Source organism: Notolepis coatsorum (genome assembly GCF_963971535.1).
Source record: "Notolepis coatsorum genome assembly, chromosome: 19".
NCBI classification, from domain to species: domain Eukaryota; kingdom Metazoa; phylum Chordata; class Actinopteri; order Aulopiformes; family Paralepididae; genus Notolepis; species Notolepis coatsorum.
The window spans coordinates 57,765,048-57,791,765 of NC_140183.1; the positions used below are offsets into that span (position 1 = coordinate 57,765,048).

Below are 26,718 nucleotides of genomic sequence, written 5' to 3' on the forward strand. Positions count from 1 at the left end.
GTGAATATAGTTAAGATTGATTTGTTGATGATCCGGGTTCCTTGATGTAAGTCGGACATTTGCCCAGGCTCCTTGCCAATCAAAGTCATTTTCCAAGTCTGGTATATCCCTCCTCCAGACAGAGTCAAGTTGGAGGGTTTCATACGAGGACGTTAGTAATTGATGATAAAATTCTGAAACAAAACCTCTCGATGTCTCTCTTGAGTAGAAGAATTTGTGGTATCTGTGGTGTTCAATTGGTCTGTCTAATGGAACACCGTGAGACTTCAAACATAGCTCTAACTGTTTGTGAAAAAGCCATGTGGACTTGGTGAGATTAAATTTTTTGCGTATTTCTTTATCACTACAAAAACCCTGTTTGTTAAAAACATCCCCTAATGAGTGTATGCCTTGCTCTTCCCATATAGGGAATCTTATAGGTCGTTTTCCAATTAAGAGAGCATTGTTATTGAATAAGGGAGTATGATTGTGCCATTCTTGTGGGTTAGGATTTTTTTTTTGTGATTCACGCCATATCCGGATCGCATGAGTAATTATGGGGCCAAATTTTCGTTCACAGTGCTTGATTGGTAGTTTAGTGTATGCTATGTCCTTCAGTCTATGTGGGGCTACTATGTTTTCTTCTATTTTTCTCCAAGATGCTAATGCTTGGGAGTCAAACCATGTTGTCAATGGACTTAATGAGTACGCCTTAAAATATAGGAAAAAATCTGGAAATGCCATGCCACCATCTGCTTTATTTCTCTGTGCGGTGGATCTTTTTATACGTGGTGGTTTGTTATTCCAAATAAATTTGTATGTGGAGGAGTGTAATCTTTTCCAGTAACCCTCTGGAGGGGGTAACGGTAGCATTGAACAGAAGAAGTTGATTTTAGGTAGTACATCCATCTTAACTATTGATATCCGTGCTTGTACTGTGTTCTTAAGTTTTGCCCATCTATCAAGGTCGTCTTTGATTTTGTTTTGGATTTTTGTGTAGTTGTGCTTCACCGTTTGTCTTATGGTAGGGAATATTTCCACTCCCAAGCATCTGAAATGTTTTACCATCGGTATCTGTCCTGGGAGGGTTGTATCTTTTTTTGCAGGGGTGTTAAGTGGAAGGAAAGCCGACTTCGGCCAATTTATCTTAAATCCCGATAAATCACCAAAGTCCTCAATCAACTTGAGCAGATGAGGCAATGTGGTGTTGGGGTTTTTCATGAACAATATTACATCGTCCGCATATAAACAAATTTTTTGTTGTGTGCCCTTGATTACGATAGGTTCTATGGATTGGGATTGTCTTATATATTGTGCTAAAGGCTCTAATGATAGATTGAACAGTCCGGGACTAAGAGGACAACCCTGTCTGGCAGAGCGTGATACCGGAAATATTTCAGAGATGATTGTGCCTGTTGTAATCATGGCCGATGGGTCTTTGTATAATACTTTAATCATATCGATGAATCCTTTTCCTAACCCCATCCTGTCTAGCACTGCCCACAGATACGACCATTCCAGCCTGTCAAAGGCCTTCATAGCATCCAGGGACAGCATCGCCTTAGGTATGGTGTCCTCCTTGTCGGCATCAAGTACGTGCAGTATACGTCTTATGTTCTCGCGACGACGCCTCTCTTGCGGACAAACTCAACTCTTTCTACGCTCGGTTTGGTGTAGACGGGGGCGCCGCTGGCTCAATGGCTAGTGACGTCACTGGCGCGCCGGCTGTTGTGGAGGGGGGGGGGGCAACTGCGGGGGGGCGGGGACGCTCTCTCGTTGTCGGAACACAGTGTGAGAAGAGCATTTATGCAGGTGAACACCAGGAAAGCGGCTGGCCCAGATGGTATAACAGGACGCATACTTAAGTCCTGTGCCAACCAGCTAGCCCCGGTGTTCACCGCCATATTTAATCAATCCCTGGCGGAGTCAGTGGTCCCTGCCTGCTTCAAGATGTCTACCATCATCCCTGTACCGAAGAAACCCTCCCCAACATGTCTCAATGACTACAGACCGGTGGCACTCACCTCTGTGGTCATGAAATGTTTCGAGAGGCTGGTCAAGGATCACATTTGTGCCTCCCTCCCCAGTGATATGGACCCTATGCAATTTGCATACAGGACAAACGGGTCCACTGATGACGCGGTCTCCCAGGTACTGCACAGCACCCTCTCTCACCTTGACTGCCAGAAGGGGGGCTATGTGAGACTGTTGTTCATTGACTACAGCTCAGCGTTCAACACCATAGTCCCCACCAGACTGGTGGACAAGCTGATCGAGCTGGGTCTGAGCTCCGCCCTGAGCGCCTGGGTACTGGACTTCCTGAGTGAAAGACCCCAGGCGGTCAGGGTGGGGGGTCAGACCTCCAACACCATCACCCTGAGCATCGGGTCCCCCCAGGGCTGTGTTCTGAGCCCCCTGCTGTACTCACTCTACACACACGATTGTGTGGCCAAGTTCAGCTCCAACTCCATAGTGAAGTTTGCAGACGACACGGTGGTGGTGGGGCTGATCTCGGACAACGACGAGAAGGCCTACCGGGAGGAGGTTGAGGTACTGGAACGCTGGTGCCAGGACAACAGCCTGCTCCTGAACATTGGTAAAACCAAGGAGCTGATTGTGGATTATAGGAGAGGACAGCAGGAGACACACACACCACTGATGATAAACAGGGCTACAGTGGACAGGGTGAGCAGCTTCAAGTACCTGGGAGTCCACATCTCAGAGGATCTGACATGGTCAACACACATAGACACAGTCGTAAAAAAGGCGAAGCAGCGCCTCTACCACCTGAGACAGTTAAGGAAGTTCAGAGTATCAGGGAAGATACTCCAGTCCTTCTACTCCGGAGCTGTAGAGAGCATCTTGACTGGAAACATCACTGCCTGGTATGGAAACAGCACGGCACAGGACAAGAAGGCCCTACAGAGAGTGGTGCGCTCAGCCGAGCGTACCACGGGTATTGCACTACCTTCTATACAACAAGAGGTGCAAATCCAGAGCCTGCAGAATAATGAAAGACCCCCACCACCCCAATAACAGTCTGTTCCAGCTGCTGAGGTCAGGCAGACGCCTGCGAACCCCAGCTACTAGGACAGAGAGGCTTCGGCTCAGCTTCTTCCCCCAGGCCATCAGAGCCCTGAACAATGAACACTGAGTGCCACAGAGCACTGAACTTTCCACACACAAGCACACATGAGCACACACACGACACGCACGCTGTGCACACTAGCAGCCACTTTAACATGAGCAGGCACACACTCATGCCGCACACGCCCACACTTATGGCCAAAAGGAAAGGTCACTTTAAAAATAGCATGGCAACAGTAACAGTGTATTGCACTACCAAAGGATCTAGCATGTCCTACATGCTATGTAAATAACTATGTACAGATACCGAGATGTCCCACCATGTTACCTGCTTGTTACCTGTTTATGCACAATGTTGTTTTTTATTGGATTCTATTATATGTTGTACCACTGTATTGCACATCGTTGCAGGCAAGACCACCCGCATTTCATTGTATACTTGTATGCCGTGACAAATAAAACTCTTGACTCTTGACTTGACTTGACTTATTAACCCGTTGTTGAAACAGGCATTCGTGAGTGTAGTGGCTGGCTCCGGCTTAACTAGACTTGCCTAGTCTTGATCTTAATAATAATACATTTGATTTAAAAGTGCCTTTCTCAAATTCCAGGACACTGTACAATTTAAGAAATGTATTAATTATTAATTAATTGTGAAATTGTGAATTAATTGTGAAATAATTTATGTTTATACTTTATAGCCCTCCTTTTATGGGGGTTGCGAATAGGCCTCCGTCTGTTTTCAGGGGCTACAAACCTAGAAAGAATCACTGGCGTAACGGATGAAAACAAGTCATTCTTTCTCTCTGTGATGTGTGCACAGGGCAGGGCGTGGATCAGGGTGGTTCTGATGGAGAAGCGACTGTCGGAATACATCTCCTCCGCGCTGAGGGACTTCAAAACCACCAGGTCCTCTAGCAGACACACATGCACTGTGATGGAGATGAGTATTTCTGGGATGCCGGCATGATGTGCTCCTTTTAAGCACGGGGACACTGATCAGAGAGTAGGGCACATAGAGTTCAATCCAGGATACACTTTTAACGGTCACTCACTGGGCAAATACGGGTCATGGATGAGCAAACTGCATTGGTTTGGAATATTTGGGTGTGTATGTGGATCTATGTATGCGAGGGGCTTTGCATTGAGGATTCCCTCCACTTCTATCAGCCAGGGTTTCCGGGAAGATTTCAATGTACCAGACATATTAGCTTATTACAATAACGTTATATTCAATGCTTAATACTTATTGTTCATCAAAAAAGTCACAGTTACCATTTGTAATAATTAACGTTACATTACCTCCACTCTGTCTGCACTGTTTGGGTCCATGTAGCACAACTCGGTTACAGCGTGTCCATCCGTATCAATAGTAATAATTAACATTACATTACCTCCACTCTGTCTGCAACAGCTCTCTCTCTTTCCACTCACTGAACGACAGATTTATTTGGAAAAAAGTGTTTTGGTGAACCAGGATGGCTCTGGTATTAGCGTCCATATAGCACAACAGGTAGCCTAAGCATGTCAGTCCATATCAATAATCTATTAGCGTTGCGTGAAGTAGGCGACATGTTGTTGACACAATTTGGAAATGTACAAACACAAACTATTGTTTTTATCTTTTTTATGATGCTAAAGTAGCTGTATTCCATGGTTCACACACACACAGTCACACACACACACAATCCAGCTGCATCACAAGGTAAACACACATACACACCTCAAGGGATTTGAGAGTAAGACTTCTGTTTGATCTAGATTTCTGTTTCAGTGGCAAAGACAACCACTTTTAGTGGATGTACATTACTTGGTAACACGAGTGGCTACATGAGTAGAGCTCCGGTTCGAGCCCTGGTCAAGGCCGTAGTCGGAAAGTAGTGTTGCTGTCCAGCACTCTGTCCTCTGGACTTAACAATGCCCCTGTTACGGTGATAGGGACACCGTACAGCTGCGAGTGCCGTCCTTCGGATGAGACGCTAAACCGAGGTCCTGACAGAATCTCGGTTGTTAAAGAACCCAGGACACCTATCGCAAAGACGGGCAGACCCCAGGTGGTAAGAGCCGGCAACTGCACCTCCTCATCCATCACGCTCAACATAGGGGCCCCCCAGGGCTGTGTTCTGAGCCCCCTCCTCTACTCCCTGTACACACATGACTGCGTAGCACAGCGGAACAACAACACCATCATCAAATTTGCTGATGACACAGTAGTGGTGGGCCTGATCTCTGCCAACGACGAAAGGGCCTACCTGGAAGAGGTAGAGAACCTGTCACAGTGGTGTCAGGAGAACTGCCTCTCCCTGAACGTCAGCAAAACAAAAGAGATGATTGTGGACTTCAGGAGGTCGGGGGTCAAGGACTACAGCCCCCTCAGCATCGACGGGGCACCGGTTGAGAGAGTGAACAGTTTCAAGTACCTCGGAGCCCACATATCCGAGGACTTGACATGGACCACACACATTGACAGTGTTGTGAAGAAGGCACGACAACGCCTCTACTTCCTCAGGCGCCTAAGGAAGTTCCAAGTCAGTCAGAAGATCCTTAGGAACTTCTACTCATGTACAATAGAGAGCATCCTGACCGGCAACATCACCTCCTGGTTTGGGAATAGCACTGCACAAGACCGTAGCAGACTACAAAGAGTGACACGTTCAGCCGAACGCACAATTAGAGGGGGGCTTCCCACCCTCCAGAACATTTACAACAAGCGGTGCAAGGGGAAGGCTAAGAGAATTATTAAGGACTCGAGCCACCCGAACAACTGCCTCTTTGAACTGCTGCCGTCAGGCAAGCGATACCGGAGTCTTAAGGCGAGCACAGAAAGACTCAGAAGGAGCTTCTATCCCCAGGCCATCAGGCTGCTAAACGAACAAAAATCGCTAAACGAACAATAATCACTATGCAACAACCATCAAATGCACACAGCACACACACCCACACGCACACACTCACTCAAACAAACAACACACTGCAGCACCCACTCTCCACACTTTAGATCACACAAACACACTTACACTTTATATTTATTTATTGATAAAGGATTTGCACTACAACTCGTACACCTACTGTGAATTGTACCTAAACTGCACCTCGTCCATTTATGCCTTGCACTATATAGTATTGTATATTAGTACACTGCACAGTATTGTATATTGTATGGTAACTACGTCTACGAACATTGTACATATGTCTAAACTGAACACTGTGACCTCTTTTTTTACTTCTAATTTTTACTATGTTTTTATTTCATACTTATCTTGTCATGCACAGTCTCTGGAGCGCAACAGTAAGAAGCATTTTGTACAAAAGTATTCTGTACTTCTGTATGACAACTATTAAAGAAACTTGAAACTTGAACTTGAAAGACTAGGGGGTTCCCCGACGTTCCTGGCCAAATTCCCAATCAGGTCTCTGACATCAAGGTTGGTTGCTACCAGTGGTGGTGAAGGAGGCAATTTCCACTCTACATTGTGGGGAGCGCTTTGAGTGTCTAGAAAAGTGCTATATAAATGTAATTAATTATTATTATTATTACTAGAATGGGTGCTCATTGGAGCATATATGTCCGCAGCATGCTATAGTGGGTCATACATAGTTCCCCCAATGAGTGAAGGATGTATGGCAGGTAGTCAGGTACACATATGCTTTATGTTGAAAAATTTACACATTCTTGCCATGGAGTGATCATGTTTTTTAATGTGTTTTCATTGAAATGTGAAGAAATGTTCTCTCTTTTCTAGTATTTGTGTGCTCTCACTATCTTGTTTTAATGTTGTTCTATTATGTGAACATTGTCTGTATGCTGCCTTATTGGCCAGGGCCCACTCTTTTTTTTATCCTTTATTTAAAAAGTGAGTGCAAATCATGTTATGATTTCTCAAAAAGCAACTTAAGTGACTGAAACACATTGCACTGTCTCTGCTGACCCTATGGCCAACTGTCTGTAGTATTGCACTGTCTCTGTACTGACCCTATGTAGAGCCATATGAAATCCGCGTTCACGGAATCGCGGACAGAATCGCGGAATTTGAGCAATAAAAATGGAATCAACAAAAATATATATATATTTTTTTTTTATTTTTTTTTTATGTTGTGGGACTTGTACAGCAATTTGTTCAACTTTGTCAGTGCTGTAAAGTTTAAATCTTAGACAAACAAAACACTTTGCTTTCATGAAATATTGTAAGGGCCCGCGTCCACCAATCTCACAAAAACACTGATAGTGCGCCGGCAGTGCTGGCATGAAGCGCATCTTGTAGATGACAGAAAGAAATCTACAGCCATCCTTTTATCGTTTTTTCTTGCCGCGGTTTTGCACATATTATAGCATATTTTAATAACTTTATATATATAGTTATTGCCTGACACCACAGTTCGCCCTTTGCTTTTTATTAGCTTTTTAGTAGTGTATTCATGTAGTTATTATTATTAGTGTATTTGTGTTTTGTCGCGAATCTCAATGGCCCGTCTACTGTGGGAGACAGCCAAGACAGGCAGGCAGCTCCGGTGTCAGGTTACAAACAGAGTGGTAGATATTGAGAGAAACCGGTGCTTTTTCAATGTATGTGATGTAGATTGGGGAGAGATGACGACAGCTAAAAACGGTGGTAATGAAATGTGCATGGTTCGCTTTAGAAAACGGTGATAGAAGAAGAGGCAGTAGCCATCACTGCAGAAGGTTTAGCAGCCAGCCGAATGTTTACATTCCTTGTAAGAACATAGATAACAGAGTGTAGGCCCAGAGCAGGAGGAGAGGGGTGACCTCTTTAATGCAACAGTGGATGAAACGTTTAATGGTGTGAAAGGTTAGCAGTCGTCATGACAGCACGTCGCATGACAACCAGGAGAGGGGCGGGGGGCCGTCGTTGCTACGACGAAGACCTATAAGTCGAACGGTGTTTCCGGGTAGGGCAGACTAGAATCTGACTCAGACTAGAATCTGACCGAGAGCGAGTAGGACTGAGATCACACAGAGGACCTTCTCTCCTCTCATCACGAGAGAGGGGGGGGGGGGGGGAGGAAGAATACCACGACATCAGTAGCTTCGGCTACCACGAGGATGGTCTTAGGCTAACGAACAGGCCTGAACACTATTGGACTGAATCACAAAAGGACAATCTGAACACACCCAAAGATCATTAGAATAGACTCTTCAAGGACGATACAATTTGATAACATCTGATAACATCTGATTATGAGGTTTCTGTTTAGAGAAATAAAACAACGCTTTTCCTCACAAGGTATCTCACGTTGTCGAAGTGTCGAATTCTTACGGAAGTGGAGGAGTATTATGGTTTACGGATTGCACTAACGGGGGGGAGATAAGGATCTTATCTACCAGTATCTGAGACGTCAGGACCATTAAAAGTACACAACGCAGAGGAATTGGATGGAGAGCCAAACAGACGAAGACGTGATACTGGCCAGTTTGATCACAATCTAACAGTTGGTGCCGTGACCCGGATTTGCAAGAGATTAAAACAACGGGAACAGTTGGTTGTTGATGACAGCCGGATTTGCAAGAGATAAGAACAACGGATAAAGACTTTTTCAATAATGGGGCGACAGTGGACAACAGTCATCAATGTGTGGGAGAATCATGATCGAAGCAAGGCCGGTCAGCCCTGGGAGAGAGCGGCGAGTCGAGCGGTCAGGAGGCGAACCAGCGCTGTAGGGGAAACAGCGCTCCGATCAAAAATGTGAGTTCACTGTGCACACGGTTGTTTTGATCTTAAGCCAAATAAAAACGAACAGATAGTGAATCCATAAACGTAAACATTTCTAGTTCGACACAGAGAGCTGTAATAGTGTGTTTTGGGACAGAGCAGAGCGGCACAGTTTTGTTTTGAAAATCGAAGGTGTTATCTGAAAGGGAACCAAAACAGTCATAGATGACGAAAGAAAGCAAAATATGAGCAGAGAGCCATGGTGAAAATCGAGGGTGTTATCTACAATTTGAATGAAAAGCAAACGAGGCAGGCTGCACAGTTTTGGTTTAAGGAGGGTAAATGCGAGATGAGGAAAGGGGGGGGGGGGGGCGCTTGAATCAGATCGAAAAATTGTTATGGCGGGACTGTTTTCATAACAGAAGGAAAGTCGAAAGGAGATTGTACCAGTGTGTATTATGTCCGATCAGGCAAGAGTATTAGTCTGAGAAAGCGTCCCCTGATAATGGATAGGAAAGAGAGGAAAACAGCAGTGTTTTTAGACCTTGGAAGGAGGGGCAGCGTTCGTTTTGTTTGTGAGAGAGTAGCCATTATGAGCGAGTCAAAATGGCCGTGAGCACCACGAGGAGATAACAACAGATAAAGAACCAGGAAGTGACACGTCAACTAAAACACCATGGAGGAGGAGTAGGTCGCCACCTAGTGGCGGAGGGGGGGTAGTGCTGGGGAGTTTCCATTACCCATAGGGGAATATTTAGAGTTTAATTCAATTAAGGAGTTTAATTGCGGAGGGGGGGGGGGTAGTGCTGGGGAGTTTCCATTACCCATAGGGGAATATTTAGAGTTTAATTCAATTAAGGAGTTTAATTGCGGAGGGGGGGGGGGGTAGTGCTGGGGAGTTTCCATTACCCATAGGCGAATATGTAGAGTTTAAGTTAATTAAGGAGTTGAATTTTTTCAAAATTACCAACTGCTTGTGTGTATACACGGTGGTGTATGTGAGAACTTTGTAAAGGAACTCAAAGTGTGGTATATAGAGCGACGGGACAGCTCCAGGGCGATGGTAGACAGCCCCGTAGGGTATAGAGCGACGGTGACAGCTCCAGGGCGATGGTAGACAGCCCCGTAGGGTATAGAGCGACGGTGACAGCTCCAGGGCGATGGTAGACAGCCCCGTAGGGTATAGAGCGACGGTGACAGCTCCAGGGCGATGGTAGACAGCCCCGTAGGGTATAGAGCGACGGTGACAGCTCCAGGGCGATGGTAGACAGCCCCGTAGGGTATAGAGCAACGGTGACAGCTCCAGGGCGACGGTAGACAGCCCCGTAGGGTATAGGGCGACGGACAGCTCTGTTGTATGTTAGATGATAGTACGAGTACGTATGTGAGTTAGGAGCAGGGAACCAACCTGCTCTGTTGTATGTTAGAGCGATGCAAATAGTTTTAGGCACTGATTCTGGGTTTTTTTGGTTGTTGCACTGTTTTTGGGTTATCACAAAGAGGCGGGAAGAGGGTCCGTGCGTGAGGATACCAAGTGCGTGGGATGCCAAAAGATAGGGGGACAGGGCTTATGTTGTGTGCTCGGTTGTATGTTATTATCATAATAATAAGATCGATATACAGGTTAATTAAATAAGTTTAATTATTAATTGATTAAATAAGAATTGCACAGAAAGATGGTGCAGTTATTTGAATGGGTTAATTATAGAATAAAGAGGGAGGTTGAATTCCAGTGGGGCCTTCTCACACCTAATAAATAGGCAGAGTCTTGAGGGGACACGTCACCAGAAAGAACTGGCGCGCGCTGGGGGTCAACCGTGGGACAAACGTAGAGCGCCGAGTGGGTATCGTTTAGCTGCTGGTGTCACGCCGGAAGACAACGAAACAGGGAACAGCCCTGTAGGATTAGATATGGGTGTTGAGAAGGTGGGGGACTAATAGAGAACAAATAGCGCCATGGGCTGTAGGACACTCACACCGTCCAACAGTCTGAAAGGGCGTGGCCATGGCAGGGGCTTGCAGAGGAAAAAAAATATATAGAGAACGAGCTGCAGGCCCAAAGCCACGGTAGACTAATAGAAAACACAGGGTCGAGTGTACAGAAAGACTGCCGGTGTTGTGTTTCTGCTTTCAAGGGGGGAATGACACCGACAGCGATGGAGATGGCCAGGAGACAGACTGGAGGAGGAGGAAGCCGCAGGGGCCAGGCACCGCAGCCTGGTACACAGATGATCCACGACGAGAGGAGACGGCGGCGGTGGAGATGAGCCTCAACCAAGATGACCGACAGGGCGGAGATGACCGACGGGGCGGAGACGGCCGACGAGGCGGAGTCCAGCGGTCGCAGGCGGTGTTGCCCAGGGGAGAACGAGGCAGACATCGGAGGGGCCTTCACGGCGGAGACGCTGTTTAGAGAGCGTTTTGAAACAACAGAGCACGGGCGGTGAATCATGAACAAAACAGGGACTTCCTTTCCGAGTCAATCAGGAGATCGAGAGACGAGACAACAGCGAGAAGTCCTGTGTTCATTGATTAGGAGTATGAGATATAAATGGAGGATTCATATATAAGATATATGTATAGAAGGATATATATATATAGAAGGTAGATAAGAGGGAGAACAGTAAAACAACAGGATATAATTATTGGGAGCAGACAGGGGGGGCTCCAATGGTTATGAGTCGTTGGATGTTGTTGGTTGTGGTGGTCGGTTTCGGTTCCCTTTGTGCACGAAGGGGGGCGCAAACAGACATCAGGCAGCAAGATCACTGGGTTGACCGTGGGCCGTCTTCATTTCTTGTGCACGGGAGATGAGGTTGGTTTGCTTCAACCACAGGCTATTTTTGGCATAATTAATTGAAAAACCAAATAATGATTTATGATTCTGAAGGGGTGATAAGAATCAAGGGGGGATTGAGAGAAACCGGTGCTTTTTCAATGTATGTGATGTAGATTGGGGAGAGATGACGACAGCTAAAAACGGTGGTAATGAAATGTGCATGGTTCGCTTTAGAAAACGGTGATAGAAGAAGAGGCAGTAGCCATCACTGCAGAAGGTTTAGCAGCCAGCCGAATGTTTACATTCCTTGTAAGAACATAGATAACAGAGTGTAGGCCCAGAGCAGGAGGAGAGGGGTGACCTCTTTAATGCAACAGTGGATGAAACGTTTAATGGTGTGAAAGGTTAGCAGTCGTCATGACAGCACGTCGCATGACAACCAGGAGAGGGGCGGGGGGCCGTCGTTGCTACGACGAAGACCTATAAGTCGAACGGTGTTTCCGGGTAGGGCAGACTAGAATCTGACTCAGACTAGAATCTGACCGAGAGCGAGTAGGACTGAGATCACACAGAGGACCTTCTCTCCTCTCATCACGAGAGAGGGGGGGGGGGGGGGAGGAAGAATACCACGACATCAGTAGCTTCGGCTACCACGAGGATGGTCTTAGGCTAACGAACAGGCCTGAACACTATTGGACTGAATCACAAAAGGACAATCTGAACACACCGAAAGATCATTAGAATAGACTCTTCAAGGACGATACAATTTGATAACATCTGATAACATCTGATTATGAGGTTTCTGTTTAGAGAAATAAAACAACGCTTTTCCTCACAAGGTATCTCACGTTGTCGAAGTGTCGAATTCTTACGGAAGTGGAGGAGTATTATGGTTTACGGATTGCACTAACGGGGGGGAGATAAGGATCTTATCTACCAGTATCTGAGACGTCAGGACCATTAAAAGTACACAACGCAGAGGAATTGGATGGAGAGCCAAACAGACGAAGACGTGATACTGGCCAGTTTGATCACAATCTAACAATATGAATGGCTGTGATTGGTTGTCTGAAAATGAGCTCAGCGCATCGCTCTGAAAGTTCAGAAAGTTTCAACTTTCGGCCGCACAAAAAAGCTGAAAAAAGAAGCCGACTGCAGCGCATTTCCTATAGGCGGCGCATGCGACTGCAGCGCATTTCCTATAGGCGGCGCATACGCCCTCTCCCCATTGGGATACATTGAAAAAAGACGTGTGCGGTCATAAATATGAGGCAGGTGGACGCGGGCCCTAAGCCGTCATTTGAGGCTTTATAAAAGCAGCACAATGAACACAAATCTGTCAGTGCCGAGTCCAACCTCATCTTAAATAACAAACAGCATTGCTTGTTGTAGTTAACAAAGAGAGGCAGAGTTGATTTTGCAAAATAAAATAAAAATATATCATTTATATATATTTTTTTTTTAATAATCGCATTTTATTTTCATATTCGAATCCCATGCCCATCGAACGAAGCTTCGAAGTATTTAAGACAGCCCCATTAAATGGACTGTTATATCTTATAAAATTGTGGACATTTATTCATTCCCACTTATTAGACACTATTTCTGATGGTAAAATGACCGTACAAAGCAAAATACAGAATTCTGAAATATTAAAATGAAAAAAACGGAATTTGGAAAAAAATAAAACGGATTTCATATGGCTCTACCCTATGGCCAACTGTCTGCAGTGTTGCACTGTCTCTGTGCTGACCCTATGGCCAACTGTCTGCAGTGTTGCACTGTCTCTGTGCTGACCCTATGGCCAACTGTCTGCAGTGTTGCACTGTCTCTGTGCTGACCCTATGGCCAACTGTCTGTAATGTTGCACTGTCTCTGTGCTGACCCTATGGCCAACTGTCTGCAGTGTTGCACTGTCTCTGTGCTGACCCCTTGCAGTAGTCCCGTGGCAGCATTTGAAGCCATTGTTGTTGTCCTCTGGCGGTAAAAAGGTGAACCACAACAACACAAAGGAGTAAGGACTGCATGAAAGTCAGTGGAGAATGCTTCAAATTAATTCCCCAAAAATACTTCCCGTTGCCTGATGAGAAACATCCCACACGCTCATCCTTGTGCTTCTGTAACTTTCTGCACCAAAGCACAGGCTGATCGGCCCTATAGTTTGCGATATACACACACACACACACACACACACACACACACACACACACACACACACACACACACACACACACAAATATATAAAAAACGAATAAATAAATGTGTATACGTTATATCATCTGGCTTCGCGTCTCGCTCTGCCTACTGAGATATATCATTATCTCCAGCACCTAGTGTGCTCTGGGAAACAAATGCACCCACTTGCACGTGACCACGCCACTCCCATGCGTGCCTCTATATTACGCCGGAAGTGGTCACGCCTCACCCTTCCTCATTCGTTTCCAACGCGGAAGCAGCTCAGATGCACTTCTTGAACTGGAGATTGTTATGAAGCGTAAAGAGAAATTACACAATGTTGGGAATTCGGCAGAAGTTCGCCAGCCCCCGGAACCTTCTCGGCACGTCCTAACAGCGCGGCGGTCCTGTCCTGTTTTTTCCTCGTCGCGTGACAGCGGACCGAGGGACTTCACGCGACGGTTGGCAGTCGAGCCACGTCGCGCCCAGGTAGGACCTGCGCTAGCAGGCATTGGTACTGGCATGTGTAATACTGCTCGTTGTCTCGTGGGACAGCCGAGTGATGTATTGGCGCAGGGGGAGGGATATTTGGATAAACGTGGTCATCATGACTCTCTTTTGGATGTTTTTCCAAGTATCCTAGCGCGCAGCTAATGCTAATGCTAAGATGTTTGACCATTGCTGAAGGTCAATCGGTGTCTAATCTTGAGGCTTTTTTACCCTTTACACGGGTGGATGGGCTGACGACAGGGCTCAGGACAGGTGTGCCGTGCTTAGAGGAGCAGGTAGCATCTGTCCTTTGCCCTGGCATGGTTGAACGGTATCCCACTCGGAAGCCGACGCCGGAGGGCGAGTCGGCTCGGCAGGTGGCTGAGTGGGCTGATGAAGCTTATACCGCCGCAGGACGGAATTTAGCAGCAACCAATAACATCGCTCAATTGGCTGCTTTTCTGTCCAAAATGGTGTCGGGTGGTGGGGCCTTAGGGCCAGCCGACGTTAAAAACATCGCACAAGTTTTTGAGGTTATACAGCTTTTGACCCAGCCGCAAGCTATAACCGCAGGGAGGGCTAGGATGCTGTCAACGCTTGTTCACAGGCATCTTTGGTTGGAGCAATCTCCCATTGAGGAGGAGAGGAGACTTCCCCTCCTCAGGGCTCCCATCTCCGCAGATGGACTTTTTGGTCTGTCCGCAGGGGCGCGGGCGGTATTTGACCTGGGCTCCACACCGCCCCACACCGCGCAGCCAGAGGTGAGAGCACGGCCTCGCCAGCGGCTACATCGAGGCCCCCGGCCAGCGACCATGTTTCCCCCGCCTGAGATACCCTGGGCACAAAGAAAACAGGTGATCACAAGGCCGACAGCCTCGGCGGTTGAGGGATCGGCTACAATAGATGGGCACGTCCTAAAAAACCATTGCCATCTAGCTGTGTCTAGCACGCTCTCCGGTTACTCCCCCCCGCTACACTACGGGACTCAGGGCTCTGATTTGTCCCCTTTGGCTGCGGGCCGCGTTCTTCCAGTGAAGCGCAAGCGGCCCCACATTTCGCTTCTCATGGAGACAGGGGCTGACACCCAGTTTCTAGCTAGGCCTGGGTCTGTCTATGAGAATGCTGTGCTGTCAAGCGGCTCCCACACCACACGTCCTGCGTCTGTTTGGTGAACCTGGTGTTGTGTCTGTCGACGCAGCAGGGTTCCCTGTATCTAAAAAATTGTCAGATGGGGAACTCTAAGCCCAGGAGGTCGCAGAGTGGGTTCCCCCAGCCCCGCCCTCGCCAGGCCGGGTATTCCGTTAGTGCCTCCCCCGACCGGAAGACCGGCGGTGGTCGGTGTGTAGGGACTCACCCTATCGGGCAGCGTGGGTACCACACACCTTGCATGTCCAGCTGCAGAGCAGGCTGTCCTCAGCAGTCTATGCCGGGAAGATGCAGACTGCTGGGAAGATGCTCAGCGGGGGAGCCTATGTCACTAGGGGTGATGGCCGCTCTCCCCATATCAGGCCGGCCCTTTCTGTCGGGGTCCCCCCTTGGGTGCGATTGCCTCATTGGTAGAGTCAGGGTGCGATATCCCGGCTCCGCGAGACACCCTGCTCGCGCGGTTGGCGAGTCCAGGGTTGGCAACACACGGGCAGGAGGGACCGGGCCTCCTATCTACGGTTCCTGGCGGACCAGCGCCAGTTGGCTGCGGGTGCGCTTTGGGATTATCATCACATATGGTTACAGGAGTGCCATATGTCGAGGTGGATGGAAAGAACGCTGAGGGAGGGGCTTGTGTTACAGTTTGCACAACCCCACCCTCCGTATTTGAGTTTGGTACAGACCCTTATGTCAGGGTCCGCAGCAGTACCTAGCATGTCCTATATGCCCTGTAAATAACTATGTACAGATACCGAGATGTCCCACCATGCTACCTGTTACCTGTTTATTGCACAATGTTGTTTTTTATTGGATTCTATTACATGTTGTACCACTGTATTGCACATCGTTGCGGGCAAGACCACCCGCATTTCATTGTATACTTGTATGCCGTGACAAATAAAACTCTTGACTCTTGACTTGAGTGACAGCTCTGGCCGATGAGATCCAATCTCTGTTGGCGAAGCAGGCCATCGTCGTGGTCCCAAGGGAGGATGCGATGTGTGGCGTTTACTCCCAGTATTTTCTGTTGCCCAAGAAATCGGGAGGTGTCAGACCTATACTGGACCCGTCCGCGTTCAATCGACTGATTGTGGCGAAAGTTCAGAATGTTGACCGTCAAACACCTGTTAAGCGCTGTCAGAGTGGGAGACTGGTTCACCTCCATAGACCTGAAGGATGCGTATTTTCACATCCCGATCTTCCCTCCTCACAGGAAATTCCTACGCTTCCTGTTTCAGGGCATAGCGTATGAGTACCAGAGGCTGCCGTTCGGCTACTCTCTGGCTCCTCGCACATTCACCAAGTGCGTGGAGACCGCGCTGGACCCTCTGCATCGTCAGGGGATACGAATTTTATTCTACCTTGACGACATTCTGGTCCTCAGCCGGTCAGAGGAGATCGCCAGGTTTCATACCAGGCTGGTGGTGGAATTCCTCGCCAGTCTGGGTTTTGCTGTGAACTGGAAGAATACTCCTCTTCCCAGTCAACAGGTGGAGTACTTGGGCTTGGTTCTAAGCTCAAGGCCCATGAGGGCAACCCTCTCAGAGCAGCGGCGGGGGCAGTGGTGCAGTCGTAATATGGGAACTGGTTACACGCCACACGCACGCGCATACATGTTCCCTCAGTTGCGCACAGAACAGATGATTATTATGCATAACAATGGAGATCAAGCAGCCCCCCCACCTTCTCGTAGGTTCCTATTATTATGCAAAGTCTAGGTGACAAGTGCCGGCCGCCGGCCGGGTAGCTTTCTACAACGGCCGGGTACTCATTGCGCGCACGTCTGCCCTGAGTGACTACTAATAACACGCCGTGTAACCGCGTGTGTGCACGACTGCACCCCTGGGCGGGAGGATATTCTCAGCTCGCTCAGTTGGTTCCGTCCTGGCAGGACGGTTACGGCGCTGTCCGTGATGCGCCTGCTCGGTATGATGGCATCTGCTCACTCTGTGGTCCCTCTTGGCCTCCTCTTCATGAGGAGGATACAGAGATGGTTTTCCAGTATGAAAATGGACCCGGTGAGAGACGAGTAGAAGCGGCTGAAGGTTCCCGTGTCAGTACTGGGGGATCTCAACCCCATGGGCAGCAGGCTATCGCATGTCACGGTCTTCACCGACGCCTCCCTCACGGGATGGGGGAGACGTGTCGGGCCCACGCACTAGGGGGCAGATGGCAGGACCATGCTGCCCGGTCTGCACTACATATCAATGTGTTGGAATTTAAGGCAGTCCTTCTGGTCCTCAAACGGCTCTGCCACCTTGTGGTGGGCAAGGATGTTTTGATCAGGATGGACAACACGACGTCAGTGTCGTATATCAACAGACGGGGGGGAGTACGCTCCCCCCGTCTGCACCGGGCGGCGGTCGAGCTCTGGCTATGGGCGTCTCTCAATCTGCACAGTCTGAGGGCTCTCCACATCTCCGGCAGGAAGAATGTGAGTGCAGATGTGATGTCGCGGGGCGGTCCTCACCCCGACGAGTGGGGACTACGTCCAGACATAGTCAGACAGGTCTGGGACCGATTCGGGGAGGCCGTGGTGGACCTGTTTGCGAGCAGACAGTCCCACCAGTGCCCCTTGTGGTTCTCGGTCAGTCGGAAGGACAACTCCTCCCTGGGGGTGGATGCCTTCTCGATGTATCCGTGGCCGCCCGGGATTCTGTGGCGTTCCCCCCCATACACCTGATAGCTCAGCTGTTGGAGCGGGTACGTCGGGAGCGCAGGACTTTGATCCTGGTCACGCCGGACCGGGCAACGGCTGTGTGGTTCCCGGCCCTGATTCAGCTCTTGGTGACCCCGAGGTCATTGCGGGCCCTCTCTCAGGCACACGGGACGCTGTTTCTGCGTCCTGTTCTGGGCCAGCCATTGATGGTTTGGCTGCTGAAAGGGTGAATCTGGAGGAGACGTGTCTGAACCCTACTGTGGTTAACACCATCCGGAATGCGTGCGCTCCGTCCACTACCGCGGTTTACGCTGGGAAGTGGCATATTTTTCAGGAGTGGTGTGAGGTTGGGGGCCTGGACCCAGTGTCTTGCCCCCTGGACTCAGTTCTTTCCTTCCTCCAGTCTATCCTGGATAGGCTGTCGGCCTCGACGGTGAGGGTATATGCCGCGGCTATATCCTCTTGTCACATGGACTTTGAGGGCGGTATGCTGTTCAGCCACCCTCTCGTGAAACGTTTCCTGCTTGGCGCTCGGCGTCTCAAGCCTGTGGAGCGTTCTCTGTCTCCGAGTTGGGACCTCCAACTGGTCCTGGGTCGGTTGTCGGAGGCCCCGTTTGAGCCTCTTCAGCAGGCGCCGTTGGATTGGCTGTCTTTTAAGAACTCGTTCCTTTTGGCCATCACCTCCGCTAAGCACGTGGGTGAGCTGTGTGCTCTCTCGGTGCGGCCTGAGTGCCTGTCTATTCGGGCCGATAGCGGTGCGACTCTGAGGCCTAATCCGGTCTTCGTGCCAAAGAATATCCGGAGCTCTTTTCGTTCCAGGGATATTGTGATTCAGGCGTTTCATCCTCCTCCTCACGTTAGTGGGTTGGAGTCGAGCCTTCACCTGTCGTGTCCTGTCCGTGCACTGGGGGTTTACCTTAGTCAAACGCAGGATCTCAGGGCTTCCGATCAACTGTTTGTTTGTTACGGTGGCCCTCGTGCGGGTGAGGCGCTGTCCAAGCGCCTGTCACATTGGTTGTGCGAGGGCATTGCCCTTTGCTACACGTTGGCTGAACAGGTTCCCCCCGGGGGCGTCAGGGCGCACTCCACTAGTGGTGTGGCGGCCTCTGCTGCCCTGTTAGGGGGGGCCTCGGTGGAGGACATCTGTGCTGCGGCCTCCTGGTCCTCCCCGAGTCCTTTCGTTAGGTTTTACCTCATGGACATCTCATGGACATGACTGGGGGTTCTGTCTCCCAGGCGGTTCTGAGGTCCGAGACCTCTCCTGCATCCCGCCATCAGGTGGGCTAGCAGGGGTGTGTGGGTGTGGACCGCGGGGTGCTGTGTCACACGTGGTCCCGCTTGCGCTGTGCGTTCGGGGGTGCCTGGTTCTCTTTTTTCCGCACTTTGGTGGAGTTGACTGCCTTCCCCCCTTCGTTAGGACGGGCGGGTGGACGGGACTCCCCTCTTCCCTGGCTGGGGCTTACGGGCCCTCAGGGGGTGCATTTGACGTGGCCACGCGTCCGCTCTGCCCTTTATCTCAGTAGGCAGAGCGAGACGCGAAGCCAGATTATATATAACGTAAGGTTATCCTATAACCCTAGTTATATGAATACTGGCTGAGCGTCTCGCTCTTCAGCGCCCTGAGGTCCCTTGGATGTTTGAACTGGGAAGGGTGAGGCGTGACCACTTCCGCCGTAATATAGAGGCACGCATGGGAGTGGCGTGGTCACGTGCAAGTGGGTGCATTTGTTTTGTTTCCCAGAGCACACTAGGTGCTGGAGATAATGATATATCTCAGTAGGCAGAGCGAGACGCTCAGCCAGTATTCATATAACTAGGGTTATAGGATAACCAGGGGCGGACCTTCCTACAGGCGATATAGGCGGTCGCCTAGAGCGCCACCCAGAGGGGGGCACAAAAAAAAAAAAATTAATTTTAATTTTTTTATTTTAATTTTTTTTTTTGTGCAGTTTTGGCGCCCCCCTCTATATCTGCAACCATTGTTTTTACATAAAAAGAATTCTAACATAAGGGAAAATGAGCCAAAAATCTAAAACGGTTGGTCGGTCTGAGCCTCAGCTTTAGGTGTTCACAGTCAGAACATGCTAGAGCGCTGTGCATTGATGGGTATCGGTCAAGTGTTTATAGAATTGAGCGTTGAGGAAAGAAAGACTAACGTTAGAGAACTATGAAGAGGCAAAAGCCATAAAAAAAAAAAAAAAATTACAAAAAAAAAAGTGGTGAATCTCGCCTAGGGCGCCAAGTGTGCTAGGTCCGCCCCTGAGGATAACCTTACGTTTTGTATATAAAACTGACACTTTTGTAACCTTTTTGTTTTTGCAAAATTATGTACTGAATTATGTTCTTTGTTAGTTTTTTTTGTAAATAATGTAATGTAAAAAAAAAGGTAGGCAATTATAAGACTCGTCTTCAGCCTACACCTTTTCGGTCATTTTCTTTCTTTTATACATTTTCTACTACTCTACATTGCTTTGTAAAAGAAGACTGAAATAAAAATCATTCATTCATTCACAGATGCTACCAAATACATAATGTCTGCAGAGGCTCTGCCTACCATGGACATAATGAGAGGGCATTATTTTCACAGGACGGTATGACCGGAGGGATTTAAATATGTCGGACAAAAACGAAAAGAAAAACAGTAATTACTGGCTAACGGAAACCCTGCTATCAGCACTGTCTCTGCAAAACGGTCTCTGTGACAGTTTGGTTAACCCAGCACAACGCGGAGCGCTTTCGTCATGGATTTTATTTCTTGCTCCCAGGTGAACCAGGAGGGTTAACCAAGCCGGACCTGTCTAGCCAGCTGGTCTCTGACGGAGGCTTTGAGAGCTGCAAAGCTTTCCTGGAGTCTATTGTTTATTAGGATCCACGTTTGCTGCACACTAGAGCGTGCAAGTTACTGTTCCCGGGGTCTGGACTTAGAAATACATGCTGTAGACATACAGGAACCAACAAACCTAAGGCTAAAGTTAAAGCAATGTTAAAGTCGGGGGGGAAAGTGAATATAAATGTGTTCTGAGTTTGTCACATCACTTCGAAGAATGTGTTATTAACCACCGAGCCAAATTTGAATGATTAAAAAACGTTAATGACTTATTATGAAACCCAGCTCAAAAACCGCTCATCTGGCTGCTCAGACCATTTCTCTGGATTGTGGGGGTATGGTCAGATCACACTTGATTGACAGCTCCCTTTCAGCTCCCTTTCAGCTCAAGTGCTATTTTATTTTTCCATTCAGTCACTAAAACGTTTTGCTGTAATTTAAACTACCAAATCTATCAAATGGACCCTACTTGCTTAGAAAGCTTGACTAACTAGCAAACTAGGTTAGACCACCCAAATCTGTGTTGTTATCTAAAGTTGGCAGAACGCACATTAGGGGCAGAAGGCACAGTCCCCGGAGGGGGAGAGAATCCAAACCAGGAGATAATTTTTTTCTTGATGTATACTTGCTGATTTAAGAGACCAGTCACGACTGTAGAAGTAGAATTGGATGTGGTGCATCCAGTGTTGTAGTACTCAAGTCCAGGACTGATTTTCAGGACTCGTGACTCGACTTGGACTTGAGCACTGATGACTCACACTTGGACTTGGACTTGAGCATTGACTGCATTCGGACTCGGAGGGTGGAGATGAGGACTCAGACTTGATAAATACAGTTTCTTTCTTTGTAATACGCCCTAATCATTTGGCATAAGATATTGATGGCTGGTGCATTTGTTTGGCTGTTGTGTCACAAAGTAAATAAACTCCCTCTGAAATGGTGACCGCTGTGTCATTTATATTTAATGTAGACAGCTCAGACTCAACCTTGATGACTCGGACTCGGACTAGGGTAATGGGGACTCGACTCGGACTCGACTCTGGATCTTCTTTGGTGACTCAGACTTGGACTTGGACTCAACAACTGGGGACTCGAGACTCTACTCGGACTCAACTCGGAGATTTAGTGACTCGACTACAACACTGGGTGCATCATCAAGTGCACTGCTGTGGTTCATAAAGCAAGACGGTTCAGTGGTTCAGCGGTCCAGTGGTTCAGTGGTTCAGCGAGTGGTCAGTAAGCACAGCAGCTACACAGTTGAGGTAAATTCCAGTGAGGTGTCCTGCTCCATGACAGGAATGAATTATAAGCCATATCCTAGTGACACATTTTCACAGCTGATGTTAACCAGATGGGAAGGGCTTTGCCAGCTTGGGCGGGTGTAGGCATCTCTCCGAGTGCCCTTCTAGTGGTTAACTTTAGAAGTTGTGTGTATAGGCAGGGAGTTCCATAGAGATCGACCTCTACACGGAGGTGAGTTCTAGTATTGCAGTTCTATGTTTGGGCAGTACGAGGTTAGTTCTAGTATTGTAGTTCTATGTTTGGGCAGTACGAGGTGAGTTCTAGTATTGTAGTTCTATGTCCGGGCAGTACGACTACGAGGTGAGTTCTAGTATTGTAGTTCTATGTTCAGGCATTACGAGGTGAGTTCTAGTATTGTAGTTCTATGTTTGGGCAGTACGAGGTGAGTTCTAGTATTGTGTTTCTATGTTCGGGCAGTACGAGGTGAGTTCTATTATTGTAGTACTATGTTCGGGCAGTACGACTACGAGGTGAGTTCTAGTATTGCAGTTCTATGTTTGGGCAGTATGATGTGAGTTCTAGTATTGTAGTTCTATGTTCGGGCAGTAGGTGCATGGCATCCTGATCCAAATCGAATCGTTCTCCAACTCTTTTCAGTCCAGCAGCAGCATCGTACTCGGGAGGGAATGTGATACTTTGTCTGCACCTCTTGACTTACTTGACTTAAGCCTTTGCACTCCCTGCGGAGCATAGGCCACTGACGATTTCTTTCCATGTTGCGTGGTTTTTGGCTTCCCGAACGATGTTGTGCCATCCCAGTCCAGCCTCTTTAATTTCCCCTTCCCAAGAATGGTGCCAGGTGTTTCGAGGCCTGCCGTGTTTCCTCTTTCCAGGTGGGTTCCATTGTAGGGCTTGCCGGGTGATGTTTGTGTCTTCCTTTCTCAGGGTATGGCCTATCCACATCCACTTTCTCTTCTTTATTTCTTCTGGCGGGGGTAGTTGCTTTGTGCGCTCCCACAGGTCTAGATTTGTAATGACATTTGGCCATCTCGGCGAATGGGAGAAACGATCACTGTGAGCTTATTTCAGGAGATGCAGCTCTGTAGCCAAAGCATCTGCAGCAGTAATGGCAGGATTGTCATTAACACTTTGATCGCCGGGGTTAAATTCATAATTTACCATCCCTCGCCAGCCCTATTTAACATCGAGAAGTTCCCCTTCTTTGCAGGGCTATAACTTTTTAAATTGTATTGCTCAATTGACATTACTATGGCCCATTCAATGTCCTATATCTATTGTTCAGGGTGTAGCAACGTTATACTTTTTCATTCACATATTCATACTAAAATACGGTCTAAAGTATAAGTATGTTTTTATCGTTTTCTGCAGCTTTCTCCAGAACTTGATTTATAGCCCTAAATGCATTATATTGATGATCAAATACAGTTTGGTAGGAATCTGTGCGAGATAAAAAATGTCAACTGGACGTGGTTCTAGGAGTTACTACGTATGATCTGATGTTGACCGGATGGGCGGGGGGTCGTTTATAATTCCGTGGGCAACGTTATATCATTCATCTAGTGTGGGTGATATGATCATCAGAGCAGTTAGTATCGAAGACATTAACAAATAACGCTGAAACTCACCGTAGCTTCCTCTCGCCGTTGGGAGATGAGCGTGGAACAGAATTTTTTCTATTATGGGATGTCGAAATATCCGATCCATTTCCAGGTTGTATAATAGTATATACGTCCAAATCATGTTGTTTATCAAGTTATTGGTAACGGATCACTATCCATTGTGTCGAGCTCGAGTCCCGGGACCTATAGCGAGTGGTCGGACCAAATTGAAATGAGCACCAGCTTCCACTTCCTGTTTCTCCCCTGGGCGATCCGCCGATCCGCCACCAGATGGCGCTCTTGAACCGTTGTAGAGTTGAGAGGGACTCAACAGTACATCTCATGTCTCCGGGGGAGAAATATGATTTCGATCACAGATTTTTAAAATATTGATATCAAAGACGATGTCCAGCGTCTTCGGCAGAATGAGCATGGCGGGGAAAGACGTGTTTCAGCGTCAACGGCGATTAAAGTGTTAAGGAACTGGTGGGTGGCCTTAACTCATTCAGCGCCGGAGGCCTAGAGCATCTTAGTTCCTACCACGCCAACGCTCTAAAAGATAGGAATACTCGAGTACCGGAGGGGACACGTGATGCAAGGCTTCGTCCACATTGCAGCCGGCTTGTGGGAGGCATGGCCTAACAACGTTCGAGACAGGGGAGGGTAGAATTGGACAATGTGAAATTGGGGACGGGAGAAAAATAGAAAAATGGGGAGAAAAAGTAGATTAAAAAAAACGATCTATCGTTCAATATGTGAAAAAGAATTTTTTTTTCATCAATACGTTCGTGTGTTATACCGTGGTGAATATAAGTATAGTTTTAGAGTGATCCTGTCTAATCCCAGGAAACGACGATATGCAGCAAAACGTTGCCGTTTCTCGCCTGGACACGCTACTATTTCCAAATCAAATGTATATAATAGGTATCGTTTCATCATGAATGCACGAAAGGGGGGGGGGGTAGTTTTTTTATGCTTTGATCGTCACCAACGGCATACGTTGTGGAGTAACGTTACACACACGTTGTGATCGAGGTGAAATCATGGTTGGATCAAAGCAGGATTGATATCATTTAGTCCTTACCTTCACTAGGAGGTACCCCAAAAAGAATATTCCAATTGTCTGATCGCGAGTCCAAGTATTGGTGTCCATTGTGTCGCCAACATAATCCACCACAACAGATGCATCAGGGGCATTTGACGCTTCTCAATGTGATCGGGATACCCGCTCGACTCGCCTGACAACGAAAAGCGTGCCCGGAGACATTTAAACGTTGCACAGGCCAAGATATAAGGTTTCAAAGGGTGCTCGATACTGCCACCTGGGAGGATGCGGCCGGTATTGCACTTTGGCATTCTCAGGATGATTCCCCATGTTAACCCCGAGTCTGTGTGCCTGTAATGAATGGAAATATCGAATAAAAGAAATAACGATGAAAACCCGACTATACTCGGGTCTGGCGCTGAACGGTCGGCGAGATAACCCGACTATCCTCGGGTCTGGCGCTGATTGAGTTAATGAGTTCACCCCAGCTGCCAATGTCAGAGATGGACATTGTGTTTGGACACATGCAGGGGAGGAAACTAACTTTTTGGCTTACCAGCCAACTGGCGAGTATCTGATTTTTTTTACCAGCCAAACAGATTTTTTACCAGACAAAAAAAATCGCTAATTGTGATAATTACTTCTTTGTATGTCAAGCCGCGTCAATGTTGTGTATGCATCTGGGTAGGCACACTGTGCCTTTAAGACAGCATGGTGGTCTTACGACAGTGCTGTGAAGTACCGTCAAGTGTTGTGGTAACGTCAGTTGGGTTGGTGTGCTGTTGTGCACAGTGCACTGGTTGAGCTAGCCCCTTTCGTGACTGCGATGTGCAAGCCAGGGGCTTTTGAGCATGAAATAAAATGTCTAACCTTACGTCGTAGTCCGGTGCTTTTTTGGAAACATTATAGTCATAACAGATACACCTAGCTGGCTGCTTTGAGCACACGGGGCTAACGTTAGCTAGCAAGCAGCTATAGCTAAAACACTAACTAGAAGCTAACCACTGTATACAGTTCCAGTAGACTAACATTACACCTCTGTGATTTAAATGTGTCCTTAGTAACTTATACTCGAGGGTTGTACTAGGGTTGGATGCAGTTCCCTGTTGGTCAGTCTGTCTGTTTTCCATCTTCTGCTGTGTTTAACGTTATCTGTTTGCGAGTGCTCCTGATGGCTAGCCTAGTACCGTGGGACTTTTATTATTATATGTCCGCGGGTTGGCCAGCACTGCGCAAACGTTTATTAAACATTATATGTCCGCGGGTGGTCTTGTGCAGTGCTCTCGTGGCACTGTCAACTAAAGCGAACACTCAGAAGACGCGCACCGTTTGCCAGTGCAGTGATTGCAGAATGTTTTATTTTTTTGTATACTCGCCAGCAGGGGAGGAAACGAACTTTTTGGCTTACCAGCCAACTGGCGGGTATCTGATTTTTTTTACCAGCCAAACGTAAAAAATACTAGCATTTGGCCAGTAAAGTGGCCTAATTTCCTCCCCTGGACACATGGTATTATCCACAGAACACAAGGCTTCCTTAACTCATCCTTGTCTTCTTCTTGGGCTTCTTCTATCCGCAGAGTTGGCCAGGTGTTAGGCCACAGCGTCAGCAGCCTTCGTCTTTAATCCACTCTGTGATTTCTTCAGCTTAGCATTCAACACCATCATCCACTCCAAACTCATCTCCAAACTTGGTGACCTCGTGGAAACCAAGGACCTCGACATTAACCCCTCTGTCTGCAACTGGATACTTGACTTCCTAACGAACAGACCCCAGTTTGTTACGATAGACAATTTCAGCTTCCTCCACCCTCACCCTGAACACCGGCGTCCCACAAGGCTGGGTGCTGAGCCCCCTTCTCTACTCTCTATTCACCCATGACTGCACTCCTATACATGGCACCACGGTGGTGGGCTTCATCAAAAACAACGATGAGTCTGCCTATAGGGAGGAGGTCCAGCACCTGGCAGTGTGGTGCGCCAACACCAAGAAAACCAATGAGCT

General features: G+C 47.9%; 1 protein-coding gene across 1 annotated transcript in view; it reads left to right on the plus strand.

Moving 5' to 3' along the window:
- Positions 1 to 26,718, plus strand: part of rundc3b (RUN domain containing 3b) — a gene marked incomplete at both ends in the record, with an annotated part of 74,254 nt that overhangs the window by 20,509 nt on the left and 27,027 nt on the right. The window contains one exon of the mRNA XM_084336106.1: positions 3,890 to 3,975. Within this exon, the coding sequence (XP_084192232.1) occupies positions 3,890 to 3,975 (86 nt within the window). The remainder of the gene's footprint in view (positions 1 to 3,889; positions 3,976 to 26,718) is intronic.